Source organism: Schistocerca serialis, chromosome 8 (genome assembly GCF_023864345.2).
Source record: "Schistocerca serialis cubense isolate TAMUIC-IGC-003099 chromosome 8, iqSchSeri2.2, whole genome shotgun sequence".
In the NCBI taxonomy this organism is placed as follows: Eukaryota; Metazoa; Arthropoda; class Insecta; order Orthoptera; family Acrididae; genus Schistocerca; species Schistocerca serialis.
In genome coordinates, this window is record NC_064645.1 from 52071305 (window position 1) to 52094827 (window position 23523).

Consider the following 23523-nt stretch of genomic DNA (forward strand, 5'->3'; position numbering starts at 1 on the left):
GCCTTTGCAACAATTTCAATAATATTTTATTCAGAGTGACAGGGTCAATTGTATCCATCACTAGCAGCAGTGTTTCTCATTATTGTTATCTCATTTAATTTTTAAGCCAATGTTATTGACTTTTGTAGTTTTTTTGGGCAATTTTTGGCAATTTCTGATTTCTAGAGCAATAGCACAACTTAAATTTTATATTAAAGCTGCTTAAACACTTACAGAAAATTTTGAAATTTTTTAGAAAGTTTACAAAAATAATGTTTTAGGCTAACTTCTTTGCTCTGAAATGATTGTCAACCAATTGATGATGACACTTAATCTGGAGTCCCTTGCATCTGAACTAGTGACTCTCACAGTAAAAAAAAAAAAAAAAAAAAAAAAAACAAGAACCTTGCACATGCGTATCGTTTAACTATTTGTTAGTGAAGTTGCAGAAAAGGATGGTATCTCAGTTGGTTTATCATGTGATCTCAATTGGAGAGCTGAATGTGCATCAGCTTGCAGCAAAATTTGCTGCTTGTTTGATGTTTAAAGGACAGTGAATGTTTACAATGAACTTCTTGAACAGTCTGACAATGACAGAACAAGGGATCCTCACTGGGGATGGTGTTGAGTCTATGGCTACAACATTGAGGAAAAATTTTAATCATCACTGCATATTGTCTAACAACTTCCACAGCCAAAATGATCATACTGGTCTCAATATAACATCAAAGTGATGCTTACAGTTGTTTTATGCCAGTGGAAGTGAGCATTTTGAATTTTCTCCTTGGATCGATTGGCCTAGTGCTGTTATTATGCTAGTATGTAGGAGAAAAAAAAGGAGGACGAGGAAGTTGTTTAAGGAAATCCATAAAAAGAGACCATAGCTGTGGTAAGATACTTCATGGTTCCTGCATCATGACTAAACACCAACTCCTTTATATTTTTTTCGGTGTGTTGTTCTTTTATCAGTGCCCAGTATTTCTTTATTCTTTCTGGTCTTCTTTAGAGATGGGCAAAACTGTTCTTTTCAGAGATCGGGTCAGAACTGTTCACTCCCTGAAATGAACTAGCTCTTTTTCATGACTCACCACTCATTCACAATAGAAAATAAATGGAAGGCACATTGCCCTTTAAACTTTGTTTATTCCAGTACTATACCTGTATTTTGATCTTATTTGATCCTATTTTGAAGTAACACAGATAATGAGTAAGAATTTTGTATTGTTTATTGAAATTTCCATGATATGACAAAGTTTTTGATTATTGATTTATTTTGCACTATTGTGGTTTTGACTTTGTAGCCATTATCATGGTCAATGGTGAAATAGTCATAAAATATCTGACGTCTGAATGATTGTAATATTGTGACAGCAATCATTCAGACATGTCAGACATGTAATAAATATTTCACCTTTGCATGTGATAATGGCTACAAAGCTAAAATAGCATGCTGATAACGACACTTTTCAGTGCCCCGCAAAACAAACCTCCACATCTATATAGTGATAGTGTGAAATGAAGTAATAATGAAACTTAATCAAATGATTGGATTTTCATTCATAAAGTACAGTACGACTGCAGTTCGAAATGAAGGAAAAATCATTGATAGGTTTATATTACATCCTGAGTCACTTTGAGATAGAAAAGTTATACATTCATCTGGTGGAAAAAATAAAAATATTACAATAAAATTCTAAGTATTTTTATCAGGTAGGGAAATTTTGAAAATAAGACTGATTCATATTATGTAAACAAACTTTAATTGCATAAAAATTAACATACAAAAACTGTAATATATTTCAGTATGCACAGTCGACACACGCAACGAGTATATGTTATGTTAAGAGGAGTTGTCAGGAACCTAATCTGATCAGTTTAAACAAATAAAAATAAAATAAAAACAAATGATGTATACATAACATAATTATGTAATATACATACCGGTATTAGTACGAAGAACAATATCCAGTAGAGACGAACTCCGATGCAGAGGCGCTGAGTCAAGCAAGTCGAGCCGCGAGCTGTATTACTGCATGAGCTAAGACCGCAGAGACCACAGTGACACCTGAGTTGCTTTGCTCAACGCTCTGACTAGAGTCGAGAACGGAGGTATGAGTGTAGAGCGGGTGAGTTCTGAGGGTGGGGGGGAACGGTGAACTGCCACCAGTCACCCGCTCCGAGACAAATCGTCCGTTCTCTTGCGAGCAGGTTGTTGCAAGTAGTTCTTATGTTCTCCACTAGGAGGCTCTCTGTCCTGTTGCTCGCATCAACTGCCCAGAGGGCAGGACGTGCGACTGAAACGATTGCCGACGGAGTGCGATGCTAAGTTAAGGTACGCCAGACACTGCACGCGGCAGAGGAGGCACAGAGATGGCACGGCATATGTGAAACACAGAATCCAATGGGGCACTGCACAATGCAGGCAGCCAAGGCAGAAGCAGGGTAGAGGCCGGCGCTGGCTGTGTTGTGTGGCGTGCAGTGTGCTCTGACCAGCAGAGGCCCCGCTGATATGCTCTCTCTCTCTCTCTCTCTCTCTCTCTCTCTCTCTCTCTCTCTCTGTATCTCTCTCTCTCTCTCTCTCTCTCTCTCTCTGCTGTGGGAAATGTTTGGAGCTACCATTCTTTTTTTCTGAATCGCTGATTGTTCATTCCTTTGAAAGATTCAACTCTATGAATCAGTTCAGGAGCGGATCCCCCATCTCTAGTCTTCTTGTCCCCCTTCTCTTCTGAGATAATGTGTGTGGGTTTTTGTATAGATTTGTCTTGGAACCTTATATTTTTATCTTAAGTTATTAATTTAGCTGTTCAACTGATTAGTGATTTTTCTGAAATTCCAATAGGTCTTACTCAGTTTCCTTAAACCAGTTGGGTTTCATTTTGCTGTTACAGAAAAAGTCAAAGATTTGTTTGGCTAATCTGTTAGGAGTTCATTCTGGGAAGATGCCCATAAAAATTTAACCTCCTTTTCATGTTGTATCTGAAAGTTTTTCGATTTTGTTGCAGCAAGTTTCTATTTGATGTAAACTATCTTATTATCTTGGAATTTTAGTCCTATGATTTTCTTCAAAATTTTTCTTTCCTTTATTTCAAGTTACTCATTTGGCCTTTGAAGTTCATGTTTAATGTTTCTGTTGCATACAATGCTTCTGGCTTAATCTCTATCTTCTAATGTGTAGTCTTGGACCCCCCCATGAAGGAGATTTTTTGTTGATGTGTCTTTTGCTAGTTGGAATGCCAGTTCAAGTTTATTTTTTCTGGATTTCCCTAGCATTCCAACTAATCCATTCTCTGAGATATTTAAATTCTAATAATAAATGAAAAGTACCAGTTTGCTTTTGTTCTACAATAGCAAACAAAAGCAAACTGGTGCTTTTCATTTATTATTATAATGTTGTTCTACCAAGAACCGAAGGAAGATTCTGTTAATATTTAAATTCTTTTACTATTTCAGTCCTTTGTTCTTGGGCTTTGAGGTATGTACGTGAGTTCATGATGTTTGTCATGATCTTACTTTTTTTAGAAGGAGATGTGAAGACCTGTTTTAACCATTTGTTTCTTTATTTCAAGGATTTGCTCCTAAGCTTCTTCCATTGTTTTGGCAAACAGGGCCATATCATCTGCAAAGGCTGTGCAATTTACTTTAAGGTTCTTCTTTTTGCAACCCAAATTTATACCACTCTTTATATTTGTGTTCCATTCTCTGACTACTTCCTCAAGCACATAACTGAACAGCAATGGTGGGGGCCCACCCCCTGTTGTACTTCCATTTTATTTTTGAGGGTTCTGGTAGTTCACTCATGAATTTAACTTTCGAAAATATATTTGTAAGGGTCACTTTTATGATATTAGTTGTTTTCTTATCCATGCCCATTTCTTCCAGGACTGCTAATAGAGATTCTCTTACAATCAAATAGTATGCTTTTTTTAAATCAATGAAGGAGATTACGTATGTCTTTGCCCTTGGTTTTTTGGTATGTCAGGTATGTCATAATGTTTTTGAGGTTTGTAACAATATTAGAGAAGGATAGTTACTACTCACCATATAGCAGAGACACTGAGTCGTGAGAGGCACAACAAAAAGATTCACATAATTATAGCTTTCGGCCATTAAGGCCTTTGCCAACAATAGACACACATACACACACGTACACACACACTCACCCAAACGCAACTTGCACGCACGTCTGCAGTGTGGTTTCAGTTGTCTGAGACTGCAGACATGTGTGCAAGTTGTGTTTACGTCAGTGTGTGTGTATGTGTGTCTATTGTTTTCAAAGGCCTTAATGGCGGAAAGCTATAATTGTGTGAATCTTTTTGTTGTGCCTATCCCAACTCAGCATCTCCGTTATATGGTGAGTAGCAACTTTCCTTCTGTAATATTGTTACATTCCATCCTGGATTTTCCATTGTTTGTTTCTGAGGTTTAGTATTTGTTCCAAGCATGACCTAACCTTTCTAAAATCTCTCTGGTATTCCCCAATTTGTGGGTACAATTGCGGCTCTGTCCTGTTCAGAATGACTTTAGAAAGGAACTTGTATGATATATCAAGCAGTGATAGTCCTCTATAATTGTTGGAGTCTGTCTTGAAGCCTTTTTTGTGGATAGGATGGATGAGAGCCTCCACTCTGTGGGAATCCCTTCCTCTTTCCAGATTTTATCAAAAACACATTGAAGTGATGTAATTGCATTTTTTCAACTTGTTTCCATAGTTTGGCCACTGTTTGGTTTTCTCCAATCACTTTGTTGTTTTTCAGTTCTGAAATTGCCTTTTGTAGTTTGTCAGTCGTTGGTGGTTCTGAATCCAACTTCTCACTGTAATTTGGGATGGATTCAAATTTTTCAAGGATGAGTTCACAATTCAGGAGCTTCTCAATGTGGCCTGCTAATATCTTGAAATTTTCTGTCTTATTGTGAGTGATGGTCCCATTTACATCTTGAAATTGGAGGGTGGGAGCTTTGTATCCTGATAACATTTGTTTGAAGATACTGTGAAAGGTTCTTGTGCTGTTTTTAGTAAATTCATCATCAATGTGGTGAAGAGTTTTGTTTTCATGAGTCTTCTTAATTCTTTTGATACTTTTATCTACCAGTTTTCGAACTCTAATGAAATTTAATCTGCTTTCTTCTGTTTTCTATGATTGCCATTCTTGCCATGCCTGTTTTATAGTTTTAATTAGGGCATCACATTCTAGTGACCACTAGGCGTGCTTTTTTCCTTCTTATGTTGGGTGCTATCCTTTCGGTCGTAGTAATGTAGTTTTCCTTGATATTCTCCAAAATTTGGGTCTGAATCATTTCAGTTGCTTTTGTAAATTCACCTGATTTTAATACTTTTTCAGCATCATACTTTCAACCCTTGCAACCCTTGATGTGTTTTTTTTTTTTTTTTTTAATGACTGTGAATTTGATTTTGGAGAGGTAATGGTCTGAATCCAAGTTCCAAGTTTGTATTCTTGAGTATCCTAACATTCCTGATTTCGTTGCACAAAATTTTCTTGATTGTCTCATGATCAAGTTGAAATTCCCCTAGGTTGGAATTTGGGGATGTCCATGTCTTTAGTTTTTGTGGTAGTTTTTGAAAGCTGTAGATTTAAGAATTAGGTGGCGTGCTTGGCAAAGTTCTATTAGCCTGGTGCCATTTCTGTTTGTTGTTCTGTGGGCAGGATAATCTCCAACAATTTTCGTATATCTTTTTTCTTTACCAATCTGTGCATTAATGTCTCCAAGATGAGTGAATGACATTTGTTATTAGAGAAATATAGTTATTGTTTGTTCAGATGCTGTGCGTAAATAAATGGAAAGCCAAGAATAAGAGTATGACAAGCCACTTTGTCCATAACCATATCACTGCAGAACATGCATGGGACCACATATATGTTGCAAATTCAAGAACAGAATATTTGTTGAAAAGCAGATCTCTTTTATCTCTATAATATTCTGGAAAATATGTCATCTGATTCATTAGGGGAAAATAGACTTTATTTATCTATGTATTGGAAAATGGCCTAAAAATCTGTTCAAGAATATCCCTGTGACTATGTTAAAAAGAAAGAGCTGTATTTTTAAAATACCTCTTCACAGACTTTTTTTATTTTTTTTACTTTTTAGATAATCTCCCATTAGAATGTATTAACAACATTCGTAATTATCTTGTGCTGATCAAAAGAACCCAATAAGTAGTGTAGCAAATTCTAGCTAATTTATCCACCCACTGAAACTGGGTAAGTATCTCAGAGTATCTTGTATAAATCCAGAACTAAATGCTTCTCACCTTACAACAACATAGTGTAAGAATATTGCACAATCTGAAGTCACAAGTCGATTCCATCATGCATCAATTTCTTTAATCACTCAAAGATACTACTTAAATGATATCACTGACAGGTAATTAATTCAGAGTTTATAGAGCATAATACTTCAGATTATCTACTACTGTACTTACAAACATTAATAATGCCATTTGTGTGCATTAAGAGCAGTTGTTACACACTGCAGCAAGCACTGGCCTTTTTCTCTGGAAATGTTATTGATTGATTGACTCAACAGTTCTCAACTTACTACCATTATCTGGTAAATGTGGTTGTGTGTGTGTGTGTGTGTGTATGTGCGCGAGCGCACTCGCACGTGTTCTGCACATGTGCATGTGCACACGTGCACATGAACACATGAAAGAGAGAGAGCTTTTTTGTAGAGGGGGGCAGGGGTGCTATTTGTGGCAAGTTATCCTTTTTTCCCTTACTCTTATTAGAAACATAAAGATTCAGTTCAAGTTACAGTAGATCATAGTGCTCTGTTGTCTCTTTATATGAATGGTGACATTTCTTGATAGGAAATAAAGAGAGTAGTAGCTATCTTAGCTGTAAATAAAACTCAAGATTACTTGCTTCACGTGTAATTTACTATGCTAGAATGTTGTTCCATCAAATAAATGAAAAATAACATTTTGAAAATATAATGTAATACATATATCTAAAAACAAAGATGATGTGACTTACCAAACGAAAGCGCTGGCAGGTCGATAGACACACAAACAAACACAAACATACACACAAAATTCAAGCTTTTGCAACAAACTGTTGCCTCATCAGGAAAGAGGGAAGGAGAGGGAAAGATGAAAGGATGTGGGTTTTAAGGGAGAGGGTAAGGAGTCATTCCAATCCCGGGAGCGGAAAGACTTACCTTAGGGGGAAAAAAGGACGGGTGTACACTCGCACACACACACACATATCCATCCACACATATACAGACACAAGCAGACATATTTAAAGACAAAGAGTTTGGGCTTTGTCTTTAAATATGTCTGCTTGTGTCTGTACATGTGTGTATGGATATGTGTGTGTGTGTGTGCGAGTGTATACCCGTCCTTTTTTCCCCCTAAGGTAAGTCTTTCCGCTCCCGGGATTGGAATGACTCCTTACCCTCTCCCTTAAAACCCACATTCTTTCATCTTTCCCTCTCCTTCCCTCTTTCCTGAAGAGGCAACAGTTTGTTGCAAAAGCTTGAATTTTGTGTGTATGTTTGTATTTGTTTGTGTGTCTATCGACCTGCCAGCGCTTTCGTTTGGTAAGTCACATCATCTTTGTTTTTGGATATATTTTTCCCACGTGGAATGTTTCCCTCTATTATATTAATGTAATACATAAACACTTTCATAATCTGCTATAAGCAATAATATGACAAAAGTACACAAGACTAAATCTCTGTGATAATTGGAGTTAAAGGGCACTTTTTTGTTTCTTAGATAGAGTCAGGTTACCGACAGACAGTCTTGAAAAAAATCAGAGCAGGACAGGATCACAATATATGCAGCAGTTTCCAGAAAAATAAAATTTATGTCTTTCATCAGGACATTAAAGGGTTGAAAAACAAAATAGATGAGCTTCTTGTCTGCCTAGAAGATGTGGGAAATTCTAAATTAATAGATATTCTGTGCCTCTCTGAATACAAAATAACCATAGCAATGGAGATGTTAAATGTCTGGGATCAGAGGCTAGCATCATTTTCATGTGAATTTAACATGAAAATAGAAGGAGTTCCAACTTACATACAAGTAGACGTAAAGTCAAAATGTTGAAGCAAACAGTTTGTGTGTCAATCTGAATCTAAATACATGTGCTTGTGAGTTGTTACTGCAGAATATTTCTCTGGTAATTGTAATAGTCTACATATTCACTCTACGAAACTTCCAGCTATTTATGAGAAATGTGGATGCATTATTGAGCTGCCTGTCAGACAAAAAGAAACAGTTAGTAGTTTGTGGAGATTTCAAAATAGATTTCTTCAAAGATATGTACAGTAAAAATGAATGAGACTCATTATTTGGGTGTTTTACTCTAATTTCAGTAGTCAGTTTTCCAGCTCTTGTTCAGAAAGATGCTGATTTGATAACATTTTTATGGACAGTGCTCAGGCTGAAACTATTAATGTGTACCCAACTGAAAATAGACTCTCTATTGATGGTGCACAGCTAATGGAAATAAACAGTATGGCATCTTACAGACCTGAAGCAAGTTCATACAAAGCTGTGAGGCTTGTTAATAAGAACGGTATATGATGTTTTAAGCATAAGTTAAAAGATGTGGTGTGGGTTGAGGTATATATAGAAAGAAATGCTAATCTTAAATTTAATTTACTCCATAGGAAATATGTGTCAGGTTTTGAAATTTGCTTTCCTAAAAAGTTATCCAGAAGTTTGATTCAGAAACAAGTAAGCCAAGGATAACTAAGGGAATTAAAATCTCTTATAAGAGAAAGAGAGAAATCTACATAAAGGGCAGAGTAAATCAAGATCTGACATTACATGCATACCACAGAAAATACTGTAGTATTTTAAGGAAAGTCATTAAAATGTCTAGAACTATGCCCATCCTGACAAAAATAAACATGAGATCTGTACAAAAAATTTCATATATGTCTGTTAGTTATATTGTTCACAACTGTATTGAGTAGTACACTATGTTGCACAGTTTGCGAGTTTCAAGACAGCAGAGTTAGAGGAACAACGCATCTGCATTAAATTTTGCATGGAACTCCAGAAAACCATTGCAGAGACATACTAAATGATTCAGGATGCCTAATGTGATGAGTGCATAAGCCATTCTCAGTGTTATGAATGGTTCACTTGGCTTAAAAAAGAGTGGATGGAAGTTAAAGATGACCCTTGCCAGGTGCCCTACTAACACGACACTCATATCAGGAATGTCAATGAAACTGTGCGTGCCAATCAAAGACTGACTGTCTGAGAGATTGCAGCAGAATGTAACCTTTCAGTTGGATCACGTCACGAAATGCTGACACAGCATCTTGGAATGCATCATGTTGCCACCAAGTTCATCACTCATCTCGTGAGTCAAGATCAGACAGACTTTCACCTTGCAATCTGTGAAGAGCTTTTGGATTGTGCAAATGAGAATGAGATGTTCCTTAAGAGAATCATAACTGGTGATGAGACATGGGTCTGTGGTTATGATGCTGAGACCAAGGTTCAGTCTTCATAATGGATCGGGAAAGGTTCTCCAAGACCATAAAAAGCTCATCAGGTCACATCAAATGTCAAAGCCATGCTGATAGTTTTCTTTGATTTTGAAGGACCACCGGTAGTTCATCACGAATGTGTACCACAGGGACAAACTGTTAATTGGTGGTTGTGAACTTGTTGCATGGCCTGCAAGAAAACAGAGAAGGAAACAGCCTGAAACATGGTGAGACAATTCATCATTGTTGTAGGATAATAATGTGTGTGCACATTTGTCCCTGTTGGTGCATGACTATTCCACAAAAAATGAAATCCGTGCTGTCCAGACAAGGTCTCTGTGGACTTCTTGATTTTTCCAAATTTGAAAACCATGTTGAACAGATGAATATTTGCAAAGGTGGATGAGATAAAAGAAAATTCACAGATGACACTTCACGCTATCCAGCAAGAGGCATGCCAAGACTGCTTCCAGAAGTGGAAATTGTGTTGGTAGCAGTGTATCAATTGAGGTGGAGAGTGTTTCAAAGGAGACCATGAACAATGAGTAAAAAGTAAGCATTAAAAATTTCTGGACAAAGTTCTGGAATTTTTAGAACAGACTTCATAATGGAGGTAACAAGATTAAAACTATGTGGGGTACTGTCAAACAGAAGACTGGACATCCAGTCAGTGTACAAGATACTATATTAATTAAACTAAATGGCAATGTTGTGAGTGATCATTCACAAGTTGTGAGTACTTTTAACAATCAATTTCTAAATTTAGCAGAAATAAATGATTCATTTGAAGAAACAAGAGGATATATTAAAAATTTCATTCCACAAATCTCTAAGCAACTAGAAGTAGCACCAACTTCGTTCACCAACAGCAGTGGAACTATAAAAATTCAAACAACAAATGGTCATCTTGTGTTGATAGAATTTCAGACAGAATTCTGAAAAGTTATTCCAACTTAATAAGTAATGTATTTAGTGATATATGCAATGCATCACTGGCACAAGGAATTATTCCATACAGGTTAAAATATGCAGTTGTTAAACCACTTCCTAAAAAAAGACAGACATAAAAAGGTATTGTCCAATTTCCTTACTGGTGTCTTTTTCCAAAATATTTGAAAAAGTAGTCTACCCAGGAGTAGCCTCACACTTAAGTAGAAACAATTTACTTAGCATATGACAATTTGGATTCCAGAAGGGTCACTCAGCTGAGAATGCTATTTAAGCGTTCAATCATCAAATAGTACAAGTCTAAAATAATAAAATATTCCCAGTTGGCATTTTTTTATGATCTTTCCAAGGCATTTGATTGTGTACATCATGTTATTCTCTTTGAAAAACTCAAGTTTTATGGAACTGATGGTTTTACACACAGCCGGTTTGCATCATACCCAACTAACAGAATGCAAAAGGTTGTGATGAATAATTCAAACAATGTTGTAAGGGTAGAAAATTGTAGTGATGGGGAAAAAATCACAAAAAGAGTCCCATGGGGCTCAATTTTGGGTCCATCCCTGTTCCTTATGGAAAGTGTGGTAAAAAAGTAATGGGAATTTTTTAATTTCACAGGCTTTATACGTCATATTTTCAGAAATATTTTTTAATCTTGTTTGTACACATGTTCCTGATTAAGTTTGCATTTTCACCTGTTTCGAATATTTATTTTATTGCTGATAGGCAAAAGTTATACGTGTTTTTGAGGACGTGACTAATTTTTACTTTCAAAGAAGATGAATCAAAGAATTTACATTAAATTTTGCCTGAAAAATAGAATAAAGTGTAGCGCCACATTCAAAATGCTGACTGTGGCTTTTGGTGACTCTGCTATGAGAAACACAAGCGTTTACTAATGTATAAACATTTCAAAGAGGGCTGTGAGGATGTTGAAGACAACCACCACCCTGGATGCCCTAGAACATCAATTACTGATAATAATAGTGTGGAAGAAGGAAAGAAATGGTTTTGAAAAATCACTGAATCTCAGTCAGAGAGATTGCTAATGATGTCAGCAATTTTTTGGAGATGTTTTTGGTGTGAAACATGTAGCAGCAAAGTTTGTCCAGAAATTATAGAATTTTGATAAAAAATTACTGCAAGTAGACATCACTCATGAATTTCTGAATGAAGTCGACAACGGTCCAGAACTTATAAAGTGGGGTATTCCACATGATGAATCATGGGTATATGGGTATGACGTTGAAAGAAAGGCCCAATCATCCCAATAGAAATTACTTGAAGAGCCAAGACTGAAAAAAATTCAACAAGTTCGATCTGGTGTTCAATCTCTGTTTTCTTAGATTATGGTAGGATGGTACATCATGAGTTCCTGCCTTATGGCCATATGGTCAATAAGAATACTGCCTGGAAGCTCTGAACTGCGTGAAGAAGTCCAGAGAAAATGACCAGAATTGTAGCAAAACCACTGATGAAAATTGCATCATGATAATGCTCCAACTTACTCCTCAATGCTTATTATTGATGATATTTTGTCAAAAAACAAAACCATCATTTTGCCTCAGCCACCATTTTTGCCAGACGTGGCCCCCTGTGACTTCTTCTATTCTCGATACTGAAGAGAAGCATGAAAGGATGTCATTTTGCCACCATTGATGAGGTAAAAACAGAATCACTGAAGGAGCTGAACACCATAATGAAAAGTGAGTTCCAGAAGTGCTTCCAAGATTGGAAAAAGTGCTGGCTTAAGTGTTTTATATCTGAGGGGGATTCCTTTGAAGGGGACAAAATTGATGTTGATAAATAAGTAAAGATTCTTTAACAAAAACAAATATTCCTGTTATCTTTTGATCACACCACGTAAATGTGAATGACCTTCCACTTAACATTTTAAAGCAGATTTGGTACTTTTTGCGGATGATTGTAGTGTTATAATAAATCAAAATAGAGACAAAGTAACAGATTGTAAATGATATTTTCCAAAGATCAGAAAATGGAGTCTCCCTAAATTTTGAAAAAAAAAAAAAAAAAAAAAAAAAAAAAAAAACACTATATTCAGTTCTGTACATCATCAGCAATGGTCAAAAACTTTCAGCTTATGAAGTCACCCTCATTCTGCCAATGACATTGCCAAACAGGGCAGAGGATTGAACAGAGGTTCAGTGCACTTTCTTGCCCTTGGGATGAAACTGCCCCTAAAAGGCAGAAGAATCAACAATGATCAGTGATATTAGGATGCAGAAGGCAAAGAAAATCACTGCATTAAAGACACATAATGTGTATTCAGAGGACATGTGGCCTGTAACTGAAAATAGGTTGTGATGATCTCTCCATTGGCAAAAGATTCCAGACTAGTCCCCCACTCACGTCCTCAGGAGAGGACTGCCAAGGGGGAGGCGACCATCAGAAAAAATGGAATAACCAATGAAAGAATAACATTCTATGAGTTGGGTCATGAAATGTCAGAAGTTTGAACATGGTAGGGAATCTAGAAAATCTGAGAAGGGAAATGTTAAGACACTCGGCCTAAATGTGGTGGTCATCAGTGAAGTGAAATTGAAAAAAGAAAATTGTATGGTAAGGTCAACAGGAGTAGTATTTGTTATCAATAGGAAGACAGGATGAGAATGAATTATTGTGAACAGGTCAGTGATAGTGTGGTTCTCGTCAGAATTGACAACAAGCCAACATGGACAACAATAGATCAGGTATACATGCCAATGTCATGAGCAGAAGATTAGAAGATAGAGAAAATATATGAGGATATTCAACAGGTAATTCAATATGTAAAGGAAGATGAAAATGCAGTAGTCATGGGGGATTGGAATGTGGTTTTAGGGGAAGGAGTAGAAGAAAAGATTACTGGAGAATGTGGCTTGATAGTAGGAATGAGAGAGAAGAAAGACTAATTGAGTTCTACAATAAATTTCAGATGGTAATAGTGAATACTGTGTTCAAAAATCACAAGTGAAGTAGGAGGTATACTTTGAAAAGGCCAGGAGATGCAGAAAGATTCAGTTACATTACATCATGGTCAGGCAGAGAGCCCTGAAAGGTGTAGCCAGGGGCAGATATAGACTCAGGTCACAATTTGGTAATGATGAAGAATAGGCTGAAGCTCAAGAGACTAGTTAGGAAAAATAAATGCACAGAGAAGTGGGATACAGAAATACTAAGGAGTGAAAAGATGCAGTTGAAGTTCTCTGAAGCTATGGATACTGTGATAATGAATAGCTCGGTAGCTGTTCAGTTGAAGAAGAATGGACATCTCTAAAAAGGGCAGTCACAGAAGTTGCAGAGAAAAACATAGGCACAAGGAAGATAACTGTGAAGAAACCTTGAGAACAGAAGAAATACTTCCAATTGATTGATGAAAGAAGGAAGTACAAAAATGTGCAGGGAAATTTAGGAATACAGAAATACAAGTCACTTAGGAATGAAATAAGTAGGAAGTGCAGGGAAGCTGAGATGAAATGGCTACATGAATAATGGGAAGAAGTAAAAAAAGAAATGATTGTCAGAAGGACTGACTCAGCAAATAGAAAAGTCAAAACAACCTTTGGTGATATTAGAAGCAAAGGTAGTAACATTAAGAGTGCAATGGGAATTCCACTGGTAAATACAGAGGAGAGGGTGGATAGGTGGAAAGAGTATGTTGAGGGCCTCTATGAGAGGAAGGACTTATCAGATGACATGACAGAAGAAGAAACAAGAGTTGATAGGAAAGAGCTAGGGGATACAGTATTAGAATGAAAATTTAGAAGAGCTTTGGAAGACTTTATATCAAATAAGGCAGAAGGGATATATAACATTCAATCAGAATTTCTAAAATCATCTGAGGAAGTGGCAACAGATCAGTTACTCACGTTGGTGTGCAGAATGTATGAAACTGACAATATACCATCAGACTTTCAGAAAAATATCATCCACACGGTTCCCAAGATTAAAAGAGCTGACAAGTGCAAGAATTATCACATAATCAGCTTAACAGCCCATGCATCTAAGTTTCTGACAAGAATAATATACAGAAGAATGGAAAAGAAAAGGTAGGATTTGTTAGATCTCGATCAGTTTGGCCTTAGGGCAGGTAAACACACCAGAGAGGCAGTTCTAATGTTGCAGTGATAATGGAAAAATCAAGAAACATTCATAGGATTTGTTAACACAGGAAAAGCATTTGACAATGTAAAATGGTGAATGATATTCAAAATCCTGAGAAAAATGGGGTCACCTATAGCGAAACATGGGTAATATGTCATATGTACAAGAACCAAGAGGAAACAATAAGAGTGGAAGACCAAGAATGAAGTACATGGATTAAAAAAGTTGTAAGACACTGATGTAGTCTTTTGCCCCTGCTGTCCAGTCAATTTGTTGAAGAAGCAGTGACAGAAATAAAAGAAGGGTACAAGAGTTGGATTAAAATTCAAGGTGAAAGGATATCAATGTCAAGATACCCTGTTGACACTGCTATCCTCAGTGAAAGTGAAGAAGAATTACAAGACCTGTTGAATGGAATGAGTACAGTTCATGGATTGGCATTAAATTGAAGAAAGATGAAAATAATTAGATTTAGCAGAAACTTAATATCATAATTGGTGAACATGAAGTTGAGGAATTCTGCTACCTAGGCAGCAAAATAACCCACAATGGACGGAGTGAAGAGGACATAAAAAACAGACTAGCACTGGCTAAAAGGGAATTTCTGGCCAAAATAAGTCTACTAGTATGGAACGTAGGTTGTAATCTGAGGAAGAAATTTCTGAAATGTACATTTGGAGAACAGCATTGTATGGCAGTGAGACATAGTCTGTGGGAAAACAGGAACACAAAAGAATAGAAGCATTTGAGATGTGGTGCTACAGAAGGACATTGAAAATTTGGTGGACTGCTAAAGTAGTAAATGAGGATGTTCTTCACAGAATTGGCAAGGACACGAATATGTTGAAAATGCTGACAATAAGATGGGACAGGATGATTGGAAATCTGTTCAGGCATCAGGGAATATCTTCCATGGTAGTAGAGGGAGCTATGGAAGGTAAAAACTGTAGAGAAAGACAGAGATTGAAATACATCCAGTAAATAATTGAGGATGTAGGTTGCAAAATGAAAATGTTGGCACAGGAGAGGAATTCATGGTAGGCCACATCAAACCAGCTGGAAGACTGATTGCACAAAAGCAAGTAGTAAGACTAACATTTGGTATTCACCTACCAGTGTTATTTTGGTACCTCTTTAAGAAGCTATGCATTTCAACTGTGCCATCACAAGACATATTTGCTAATGAAACTCATCATAAATAATCCATCAAATTTGAAAAGAACACTAATGTCCTTGCCTACAACACTAGAAGGAAAATTGACATTTTATTACTCATTATTAAAGCTGTCAGTACCTCAGCAAGGAGTCCAGTATGCAACAACAAAAATTTTCGATCAATTTTTTGACACTATAAAATGTCTAGCAAGCAGCAACGCAGGTTGTAAATCTAACTTAAAATCATTTCCCCTGGACAATGCCTTTTATTCCATAGATGAATTTCTATTTGAAAACTTGTAGCCAGGAGGAAAAAAAATGTGTTCATTAATGTTAACACTAATTATGTGTACATATTGTATCAAGTGATATGTTCCACATTATTTCCTCTTTTTTCATGTTTTCTCCCATGTCTTGTCACTTTATTAGTTTTTTGATAAAATTATGTGTTCAACATTCCTCGGGGCTCTTCTCCGTAGGTAATTCCTCTTCATGGACCCTCTTCCTGAAGATCCATAATGACACTACTCTGCTACAAACTGTTTTCTTCTGCTTTTGCCTCCATGCTCCCTCTGCCATTTCTCTGTGTCTGCCATTTTCTTTCTTCCTTTGTATGGGTTTTGTCTTTTCTGATAGCTTTCCTTTTGTGCATTTCCTTTTTCAGTTTTTTTCATCATTCCTGAATTAGTATTTAATACTCTATTCGACTTATTTTCTTCTCAGAATGTCTTCTCATTACACTTTCTTGTCCTTTCCTTAAATGGTGGTGAGCTACAACTACCCAATCATGAATCATAGACTGTACATCCCTATGTAAGGTTGAAAATGGTGTTTTAGATTCTGGTGCAAAAGTGTGTGACAGGTTACCAGTAGACATTACACAGGAAATAGAAATTCACCAGATATTCAAAAACAAAGTAAGACAGCCTTATTAGCCACTACTGCTATGATTTATCAGATTAGTTGGACTCTGGAACATAAATGATGTACACCTCTAATTTTTATTCTAAACATTTTTTGTTAACTGAACCATCTGTCAGTTCTTGGCAGTTTGCTTTTGTTCTAGGGTATGAATTTATTGTGTTAATGTCTCATTATGGCCTTGTAAGCTGAAAATTGATTAACACAATAAATTAATACTGTAGAACAAAAACAAACTAGTGCTTTTCATTTATGAAACTTGTTGTGATTTTGACTTTGAGGTAAAATATAGACAGCTGAAATGATCTATGTAAACTTACATAAATGATTCATAGGGTGAAATAAGAATGAAAACTGAGTAGCAGAAGAGGAAGAGCAGTGTATTCTTTCAAAGAGGGTGCTTTTCCTCCTAATATACATAAACATGTATAAGTAATTGTATGAAAGGAAAATTCAGTCAAGAAAACAATTAATAAATTATGAGACAGTGTTGTTGATCATTACTTACCTCAAGTAGGCAAAATTTCTTAGCGCTACTGATAGACACTTTTCTGTCCACTTTTGATAGAAGAACATAATCTATAAACATGTAAATGAAACAGAAGTCATCATCAGTTGGACATTGAATGCATACCATTAGTGAAAATGAGTCCGTCCAAAAACACGGCAGGGTTGTCATAGGCATGGTGATATGATTATCGACTAGACACTGTGCACAGAATGGGAAGAGCTGGCGAGGCTGTCTGCTGGCTGGGCTACATCCGCATTATCAGCACTACCCACACAGTAGCATGGCTCGCGTCTCACAGCTGGCTGCTGTGACTCTCCTGCTAGTGACTCGCAACGTCTCTGAGTAACCACTGCTATTTGTGCCCATTGTAGATGGGGATGCTAGAGATGTGGTTAAAAGTAAAAAGTGACACACTGGAAGTATTTTAAAAGTAATTCCCATAAATGTGTGTGTGACTAGATTAGTACAAGTCATGATTTGTTGTTGATACACTTTACAGAAGTAGCTTGCCGAGGCTGATACTGTATATTATAGTATTGCTTAACTAATTATGGCCCTCCTTGATGTTGGGATTTACAACACATAACATGTGAATGAAGTACTGAAGGAATGAATTGTTGCTGAATGATATCAGCTGTAATGATAATTCATTTGTGTTTGTAAGTGTTTGGTTTAGAGCTCCAGCAAGTTAGTCTTTGATGTGGGTGGTATTTGTTTGTGTTGTTCCTTTTTAGTTATCTGATTCATCCAAATATTTGCTTTTCTCCTAATAACAGTTTAACAAACCATTCCGAATTTGAACATGTCATTAAATTTGATAGAGATTATTTTACTGTTCTCTCTGTTTTTTCAATCATTATTGTCCTAGGAAATTTTCAAATTTCTTAGAAGTTTAACAAATTTTAATAGTTTGCATGTCATGACATTTACTAACTATTTAAAACACCTATTGAAAATCATTCTTCAGGCTTTTTATGTGTCAAGTATTTGTCAGTGTCACATAAAATTATTTTGCCATGTTCTAAATGGCTGAAATTACTTTCCCTTTTAATCATGATTCCTGATTGCACTGCTTGCTCAAACTATAAATTCCATTTGGGTTCTTGAAGTTGTCCCTTGCCTTATTTTTCATACCTTTTGCCGACTATGGTTTACTTTAGAGACATGTCCCTACTACTTCCCACAATTCATCTTCAACCTTGCAAAACAGCATTTAATAATGCTTGATACATCATCAGAAATTTTTATGTGTGATCCTTGCTTGATATTGCTCTGTGAAGTTGCATTTTTTCATGTGTGTTTTCTTGTCCCACCTGAAAATCTTCTTGTGAGTTTCTTCTGTTTTCTATTTATTTCTCAAAATCCTACATTTTGAGATTTACCTTTTTTTGCACACACTTCTTGCATCTCATGCATGCCTGTTTTGTCTGTATACTTTCAGTGGGTATTTTTCTGGTACTTCTGCTGTGTTCTTTGCTTCTTTCATGCACAATTTTAATACACCTGTGTTGGTTTTATAACTGATCACTGCTAAATGAATTTGTCTCATCTAGTTTCCTATTGGGTTTCTAAAGTTACAAAATTACAGTTTTCTACATAACTGTTTCTGCCACTATCCACATGTACAGAATATTTTAAATTTATAAAGTCACTGCTTAATAACCTCAGGTGGCATAACAGTGTTGCAACAACAATAGCTTCCTTTTCATACAGCAATGCAAATGTCTGCTCCACATTCATGGCAGTGATGACTGGAAAGTCTCTGTCACTGATCTCCTGGTGTGAGTTTTTGATAATAATGGTGGCAGCCCATTTCCAAGGTTGCTTGGGGCATTATTGTAATGGTGGGCATTGAAATGGAAACTTTCATTCCATTCTTACTTTGGGTTGAAATATAGGCAGTCACTTTTATTGTTACAAAAGATCTTTTCTAAACAGAAGTGAGGTAAACGACAACTATGCAACATTCTTTACAGAACCTGTTAACTCATGCAAATGGGGAAGAATGGATATGGATATAATTTACGGCTTACAGCAACATAGTCGTTGATGATTCTTACATACATGTAGTTAGAACAAGGTAAATCATATATATGGTGTCCTTCCTAAGAGTCATCCAGCATATTTTCTCTGGTGTGTTGGCAGCTATTTGCAACTTTGTTTTACTGTGCATATCTGGAGTCAGTGTTAGTTCATTTCCCATTACAAGCAGAATGATTTTTACTGTGGAATTTTATGTGCCCATTCAGTAAGGTGGTTCCAAATTAGTCAACATTTATTAATAAGGACAGTAAAACACAAATAATAACCAAACAGTAGAAAATCCAGGATAGACTGTAATAATGTTATGGAATGAAAGTTGCCACTCACCGTATAGTGGAGATGCTGAGTTGCAGATAGGCACAACAAAGAGACTGTCACAAATAAGCTATCAGCCAGCAAGGTCTTCTTTGAAAATAGTTCACACACACACACACACACACACACACACACACACACACACACACACACACACACACGCGCGCGCGCACGCGCGCAAACACAACTCACACATGACTGCAGTCTCTCTGTCAACTGAAGCCACAGTCTGACAAATAATAACCAGTACTCCAGCACTGACAGCACTGTCTTGGCACTGACAGCACTGACAGCTACCATGTTTCAGAAGCACTGCTCACTCGCTGCTGGAGTACTGGTTATTCTTCATGTTTTAATGTCTGTGTTAACAAATATGGATAAAATGAATACTGACCTAGACTAATTTGCAGCTGCTCTTTTAAATGGACACATAATATTCCACTTTAAAGATAATGTTGTTCATAACAGTAAACAAATGGACACTTGGTATCACATGAAAGGCATGATGAACAGTATTTGTCTGGGCTGACTCCACCACACACTGAAAAAACGAAACTGCAAATATCTGCTGAAACACCAGAGAAAATATACCTCACATTTCTTAGGGGAACATACTGCAGGTATACATCAAACAAATCTGAGCATGATTGATACTGAAAAATGTAGCAGGCTTACTGATCATTGTTGTTGTTGTGGTCTTCAGTCCTGAGACTGGTTTGATGCAGCTCTCCATGCTACTCTATCCTGTGCAAGCTTCTTCATCTCCCAGTACCTACTGCAATCTACATCCTTCTGAATCTGCTTAGTGTATTCATCTCTTGGTCTCCCTCTACGATTTTTACCCTCCACGCTGCCCTCCAATACTAAATTGGTGATCCCTTGATGCCTCAGAACATGTCCAACCAACTGATCCCGTCTTCTGGTCAAGTTGTGCCACAAACTTCTCCCCAATCCTATTCAATACTTCCTCATTAGTTATGTGATCTACCCATCTAATTTTCAGCATTCTTCTGTAGCACCACATTTCGAATGCTTCTATTCTCTTCTTCTCCAAACTATTTATCGTCCATGCTTCACTTCCATACATGGCTACACTCCATACAAATACTTTCAGAAATGACTTCCTGACACTTAAATCTATACACGATGTTAACAAATTTCTCTTCTTCAGAAACGCTTTCCTTGCCATTGCCAGTCTACATTTTATATCCTCTCTACTTCGACCATCATCAGTTATTTTGCTCCCCAAATAGCAAAACTCCTTTACTACTTTAAGTGTCTCATTTCCTAATCTAATTCCCTCAGCATCACCCGACTTAATTCGACTACATTCCATTATCCTCGTTTTGATTTTGTTGATGTTCATCTTATATCCTCCTTTCATGACACTGTCCATTCCATTCAACTGCTCTTCCAAGTCCTTTGCTGTCTCTGACAGAATTACAATGTCATCGGCGAACCTAAAAATTTTTATTTCTTCTCCATGGATTTTAATACCTACTCTGAATTTTTCTTTTGTTTCCTTTACTGCTTGCTCAATATACAGATTGAACAACATCGGGGAGAGGCTACAACCCTTTCTTACTCCCTTCCCAACCACTGCTTCCCTTTCATGTCCCCCGACTCTTATAACTGCCATCTGGTTTCTGTACAAATTGTAAATAGCCTTTTGCTCCCTGTATTTTACCCCTGCCACCTTTAGAATTTGAAAGAGAGTATTCCAGTCAACATTGTCAAAAGCTTTCTCTAAGTCTACAAATGCTAGAAACGTAGGTTTGCCTTTCCTTAATCTTTCTTCTAAGATAAGTCGTAAGGTCAGTATTGTCTCACGTGTTCCAGTGTTTCTACGGAATCCAAATTGATCTTCCCCGAGGTTGGCTTCTACTAGCTTTTCCATTCGTCTGTAAAGAATTCACGTTAGTATTTTGCAGCTGTGACTTATTAAACTGATAGTTCGGTAATTTTCACATCTGTCAACACCTGCTTTCTTTGGGATTGGAATTATTATATTCTTCTTGAAGTCTGAGGGTATTTTGCCTGTTTCATACATCTTGCTCACCAGATGGTAGAGTTTTGTCAGGACTGGCTCTCCCAAGGCCGTCAGTAGTTCCAATGGAATGTTGTCTACTCCGGGGGCCTTGTTTCAACTCAAGTCTTTCAGTGCTCTGTCAAACTCTTCACGCAGTATCGTATCTCTCATTTCATCTTCATCTACATCCTCTTCCATTTCCATAATATTGTCCTCAAGCACATCGCCCTTGTATAGACCCTCTATATACTCCTTCCACCTTTCTGCTTTCCCTTCTTTGCTTAGAACTGGGTTTCCATCTGAGCTCTTGATATTCATACAAGTCATTCTCTTATCTCCAAAGGTCTCTTTAATTTTCCTGTAGGCAGTATCTACCTTACCCCTCATCTTTTTACCTACTTGATCCTCTGCTGCCTTCACTACTTCATCCCTCAAAGCTACCCATTCTTCTTCTACTGTATTTCTTTCCCCCATTCCTGTCAATTGTTCCCTTATGCTCTCCCTGAAACTCTGTAAAACCTCTGGTTCTTTCTGTTGTGTCTAGACAAGACAGCCTAGACACAATGAGAGGAAGCCGAAAGGCATGCGCTTAAACTCACGCAGGCCGGCGCGAGGTCTGAAACAGGATACGTAATGAATGCTATAAAGAAAAGTACGTAGCTTCTGGAACACTCAACTTCAATCCACAACTGTACAACATCGCTCTCGATGACACATGCTTCATACAACAAACATCAATTGAATACGGCGCCTTGCTAGGTCGTAGAATTGACTAGGCTGAAGGCTACGCTACCTATCTTCTCGGCAAATGCGAGAGCCTCTGTCAGTGCAGCATCGCTAGCAAAGTCGGCTGTGCAACTGGGGCGAGTGCTAGTAAGTCTCTCTAGACCTGCCGTGTGGTGGCGCTCAGTCTGCAATTACTGACAGTGGCGACACGCGGGTCCGACGTATACTACCGGACCGCGGCCGATTTAAATGCTACCACCTAGCAAGTGTGGTGTCTGGCGGTGACACCACATTTTCAGTTTATCCAGGTCCCATCTCCTTAAATTCCCACCTTTTTGCAGTTACTTCAGTTTTAATCTACAGGTCATAACCAGTAGATTGTGGTCAGAGCCCACATCTGCCCCTGGAAATGTCTTACAATTTAAAACCTGGTTCCTAAATCTCTGTCTTACCATTATATAATCTATCTGATACCTTTTAGTATCTCCAGGGTTCTTCCATGTATACAACCTTCTTTCATGATTCTTAAACCAAGTGTTAGCTATGATTATGTTGTGCTCTGTGCAAAATTCTACCAGGCGGCTTCCTCTTTCATTTCTTAGCCCCAATCCATATCCCTAGCCATTAGCAGACAGAAAAAATTATAATCAAAACACACAATTTCCATTATGTGTGGCTTAATTGCTTTAAGTGTTTAGCAAGCTTTTAGTGACAGTATAAAATAAATTAATTGTAGTTAGTTTATTCTCTTCATAAGTTGTATGCTTCATATTCTGTGTCATTCATGTTAGGAACTTGAGGATGCCTTGCCTGCAGCACCACCGAGATCTAGACGTTCTGGTGGGTGGGCAGATGAAGGTGTAAAATCTGGAAAGTAAGTATAATGATCCTTAAGCTGTATACTCAAACATCCTGAGCTTGAAACAATCTCCTTTCATCATAACATAATGCTCATTCATAAAACACTGAAGCTTTCAATGCAATGAACTCTGCATATGTAGCGAAGTGCATTCCTAGTCTGGAGCTTCAGATTTGCTAAATCTTATACTAAATATTTATGACATCTAGCTAAATAATAAGCTTAAGTATTGTAACCTCCCAACAGATAAATATATATAATTATATAATTCACATTCAGTGTAACTACCCAACAGTTTACTTCCGTAACTTTGGAATAATAAAATGTGACTAATCTCTCAATAAAATTGTGGCTCACTTATAACCTTTCAATAATTGACTGTGAATTTAAACTGGTAAATTTTGGATGTCAGCAGTACTGTGTCATGGCCCTGAAAAAGCATTCTGAATAAATTGAAAA

The 23523-nt window shown here is 37.0% G+C and overlaps 1 protein-coding gene across 2 annotated transcripts in view; it reads left to right on the forward strand.

The window, feature by feature from the left end:
- LOC126416135 (intraflagellar transport protein 43 homolog) overlaps positions 1 to 23523 on the forward strand; it is a 128408-nt gene that overhangs the window by 12841 nt on the left and 92044 nt on the right. For both annotated transcript variants that reach the window (XM_050083674.1, XM_050083675.1), the window contains exon 3: positions 22997 to 23079. In XM_050083674.1, the coding sequence (XP_049939631.1) occupies positions 22997 to 23079 (83 nt within the window). The remainder of the gene's footprint in view (positions 1 to 22996; positions 23080 to 23523) is intronic.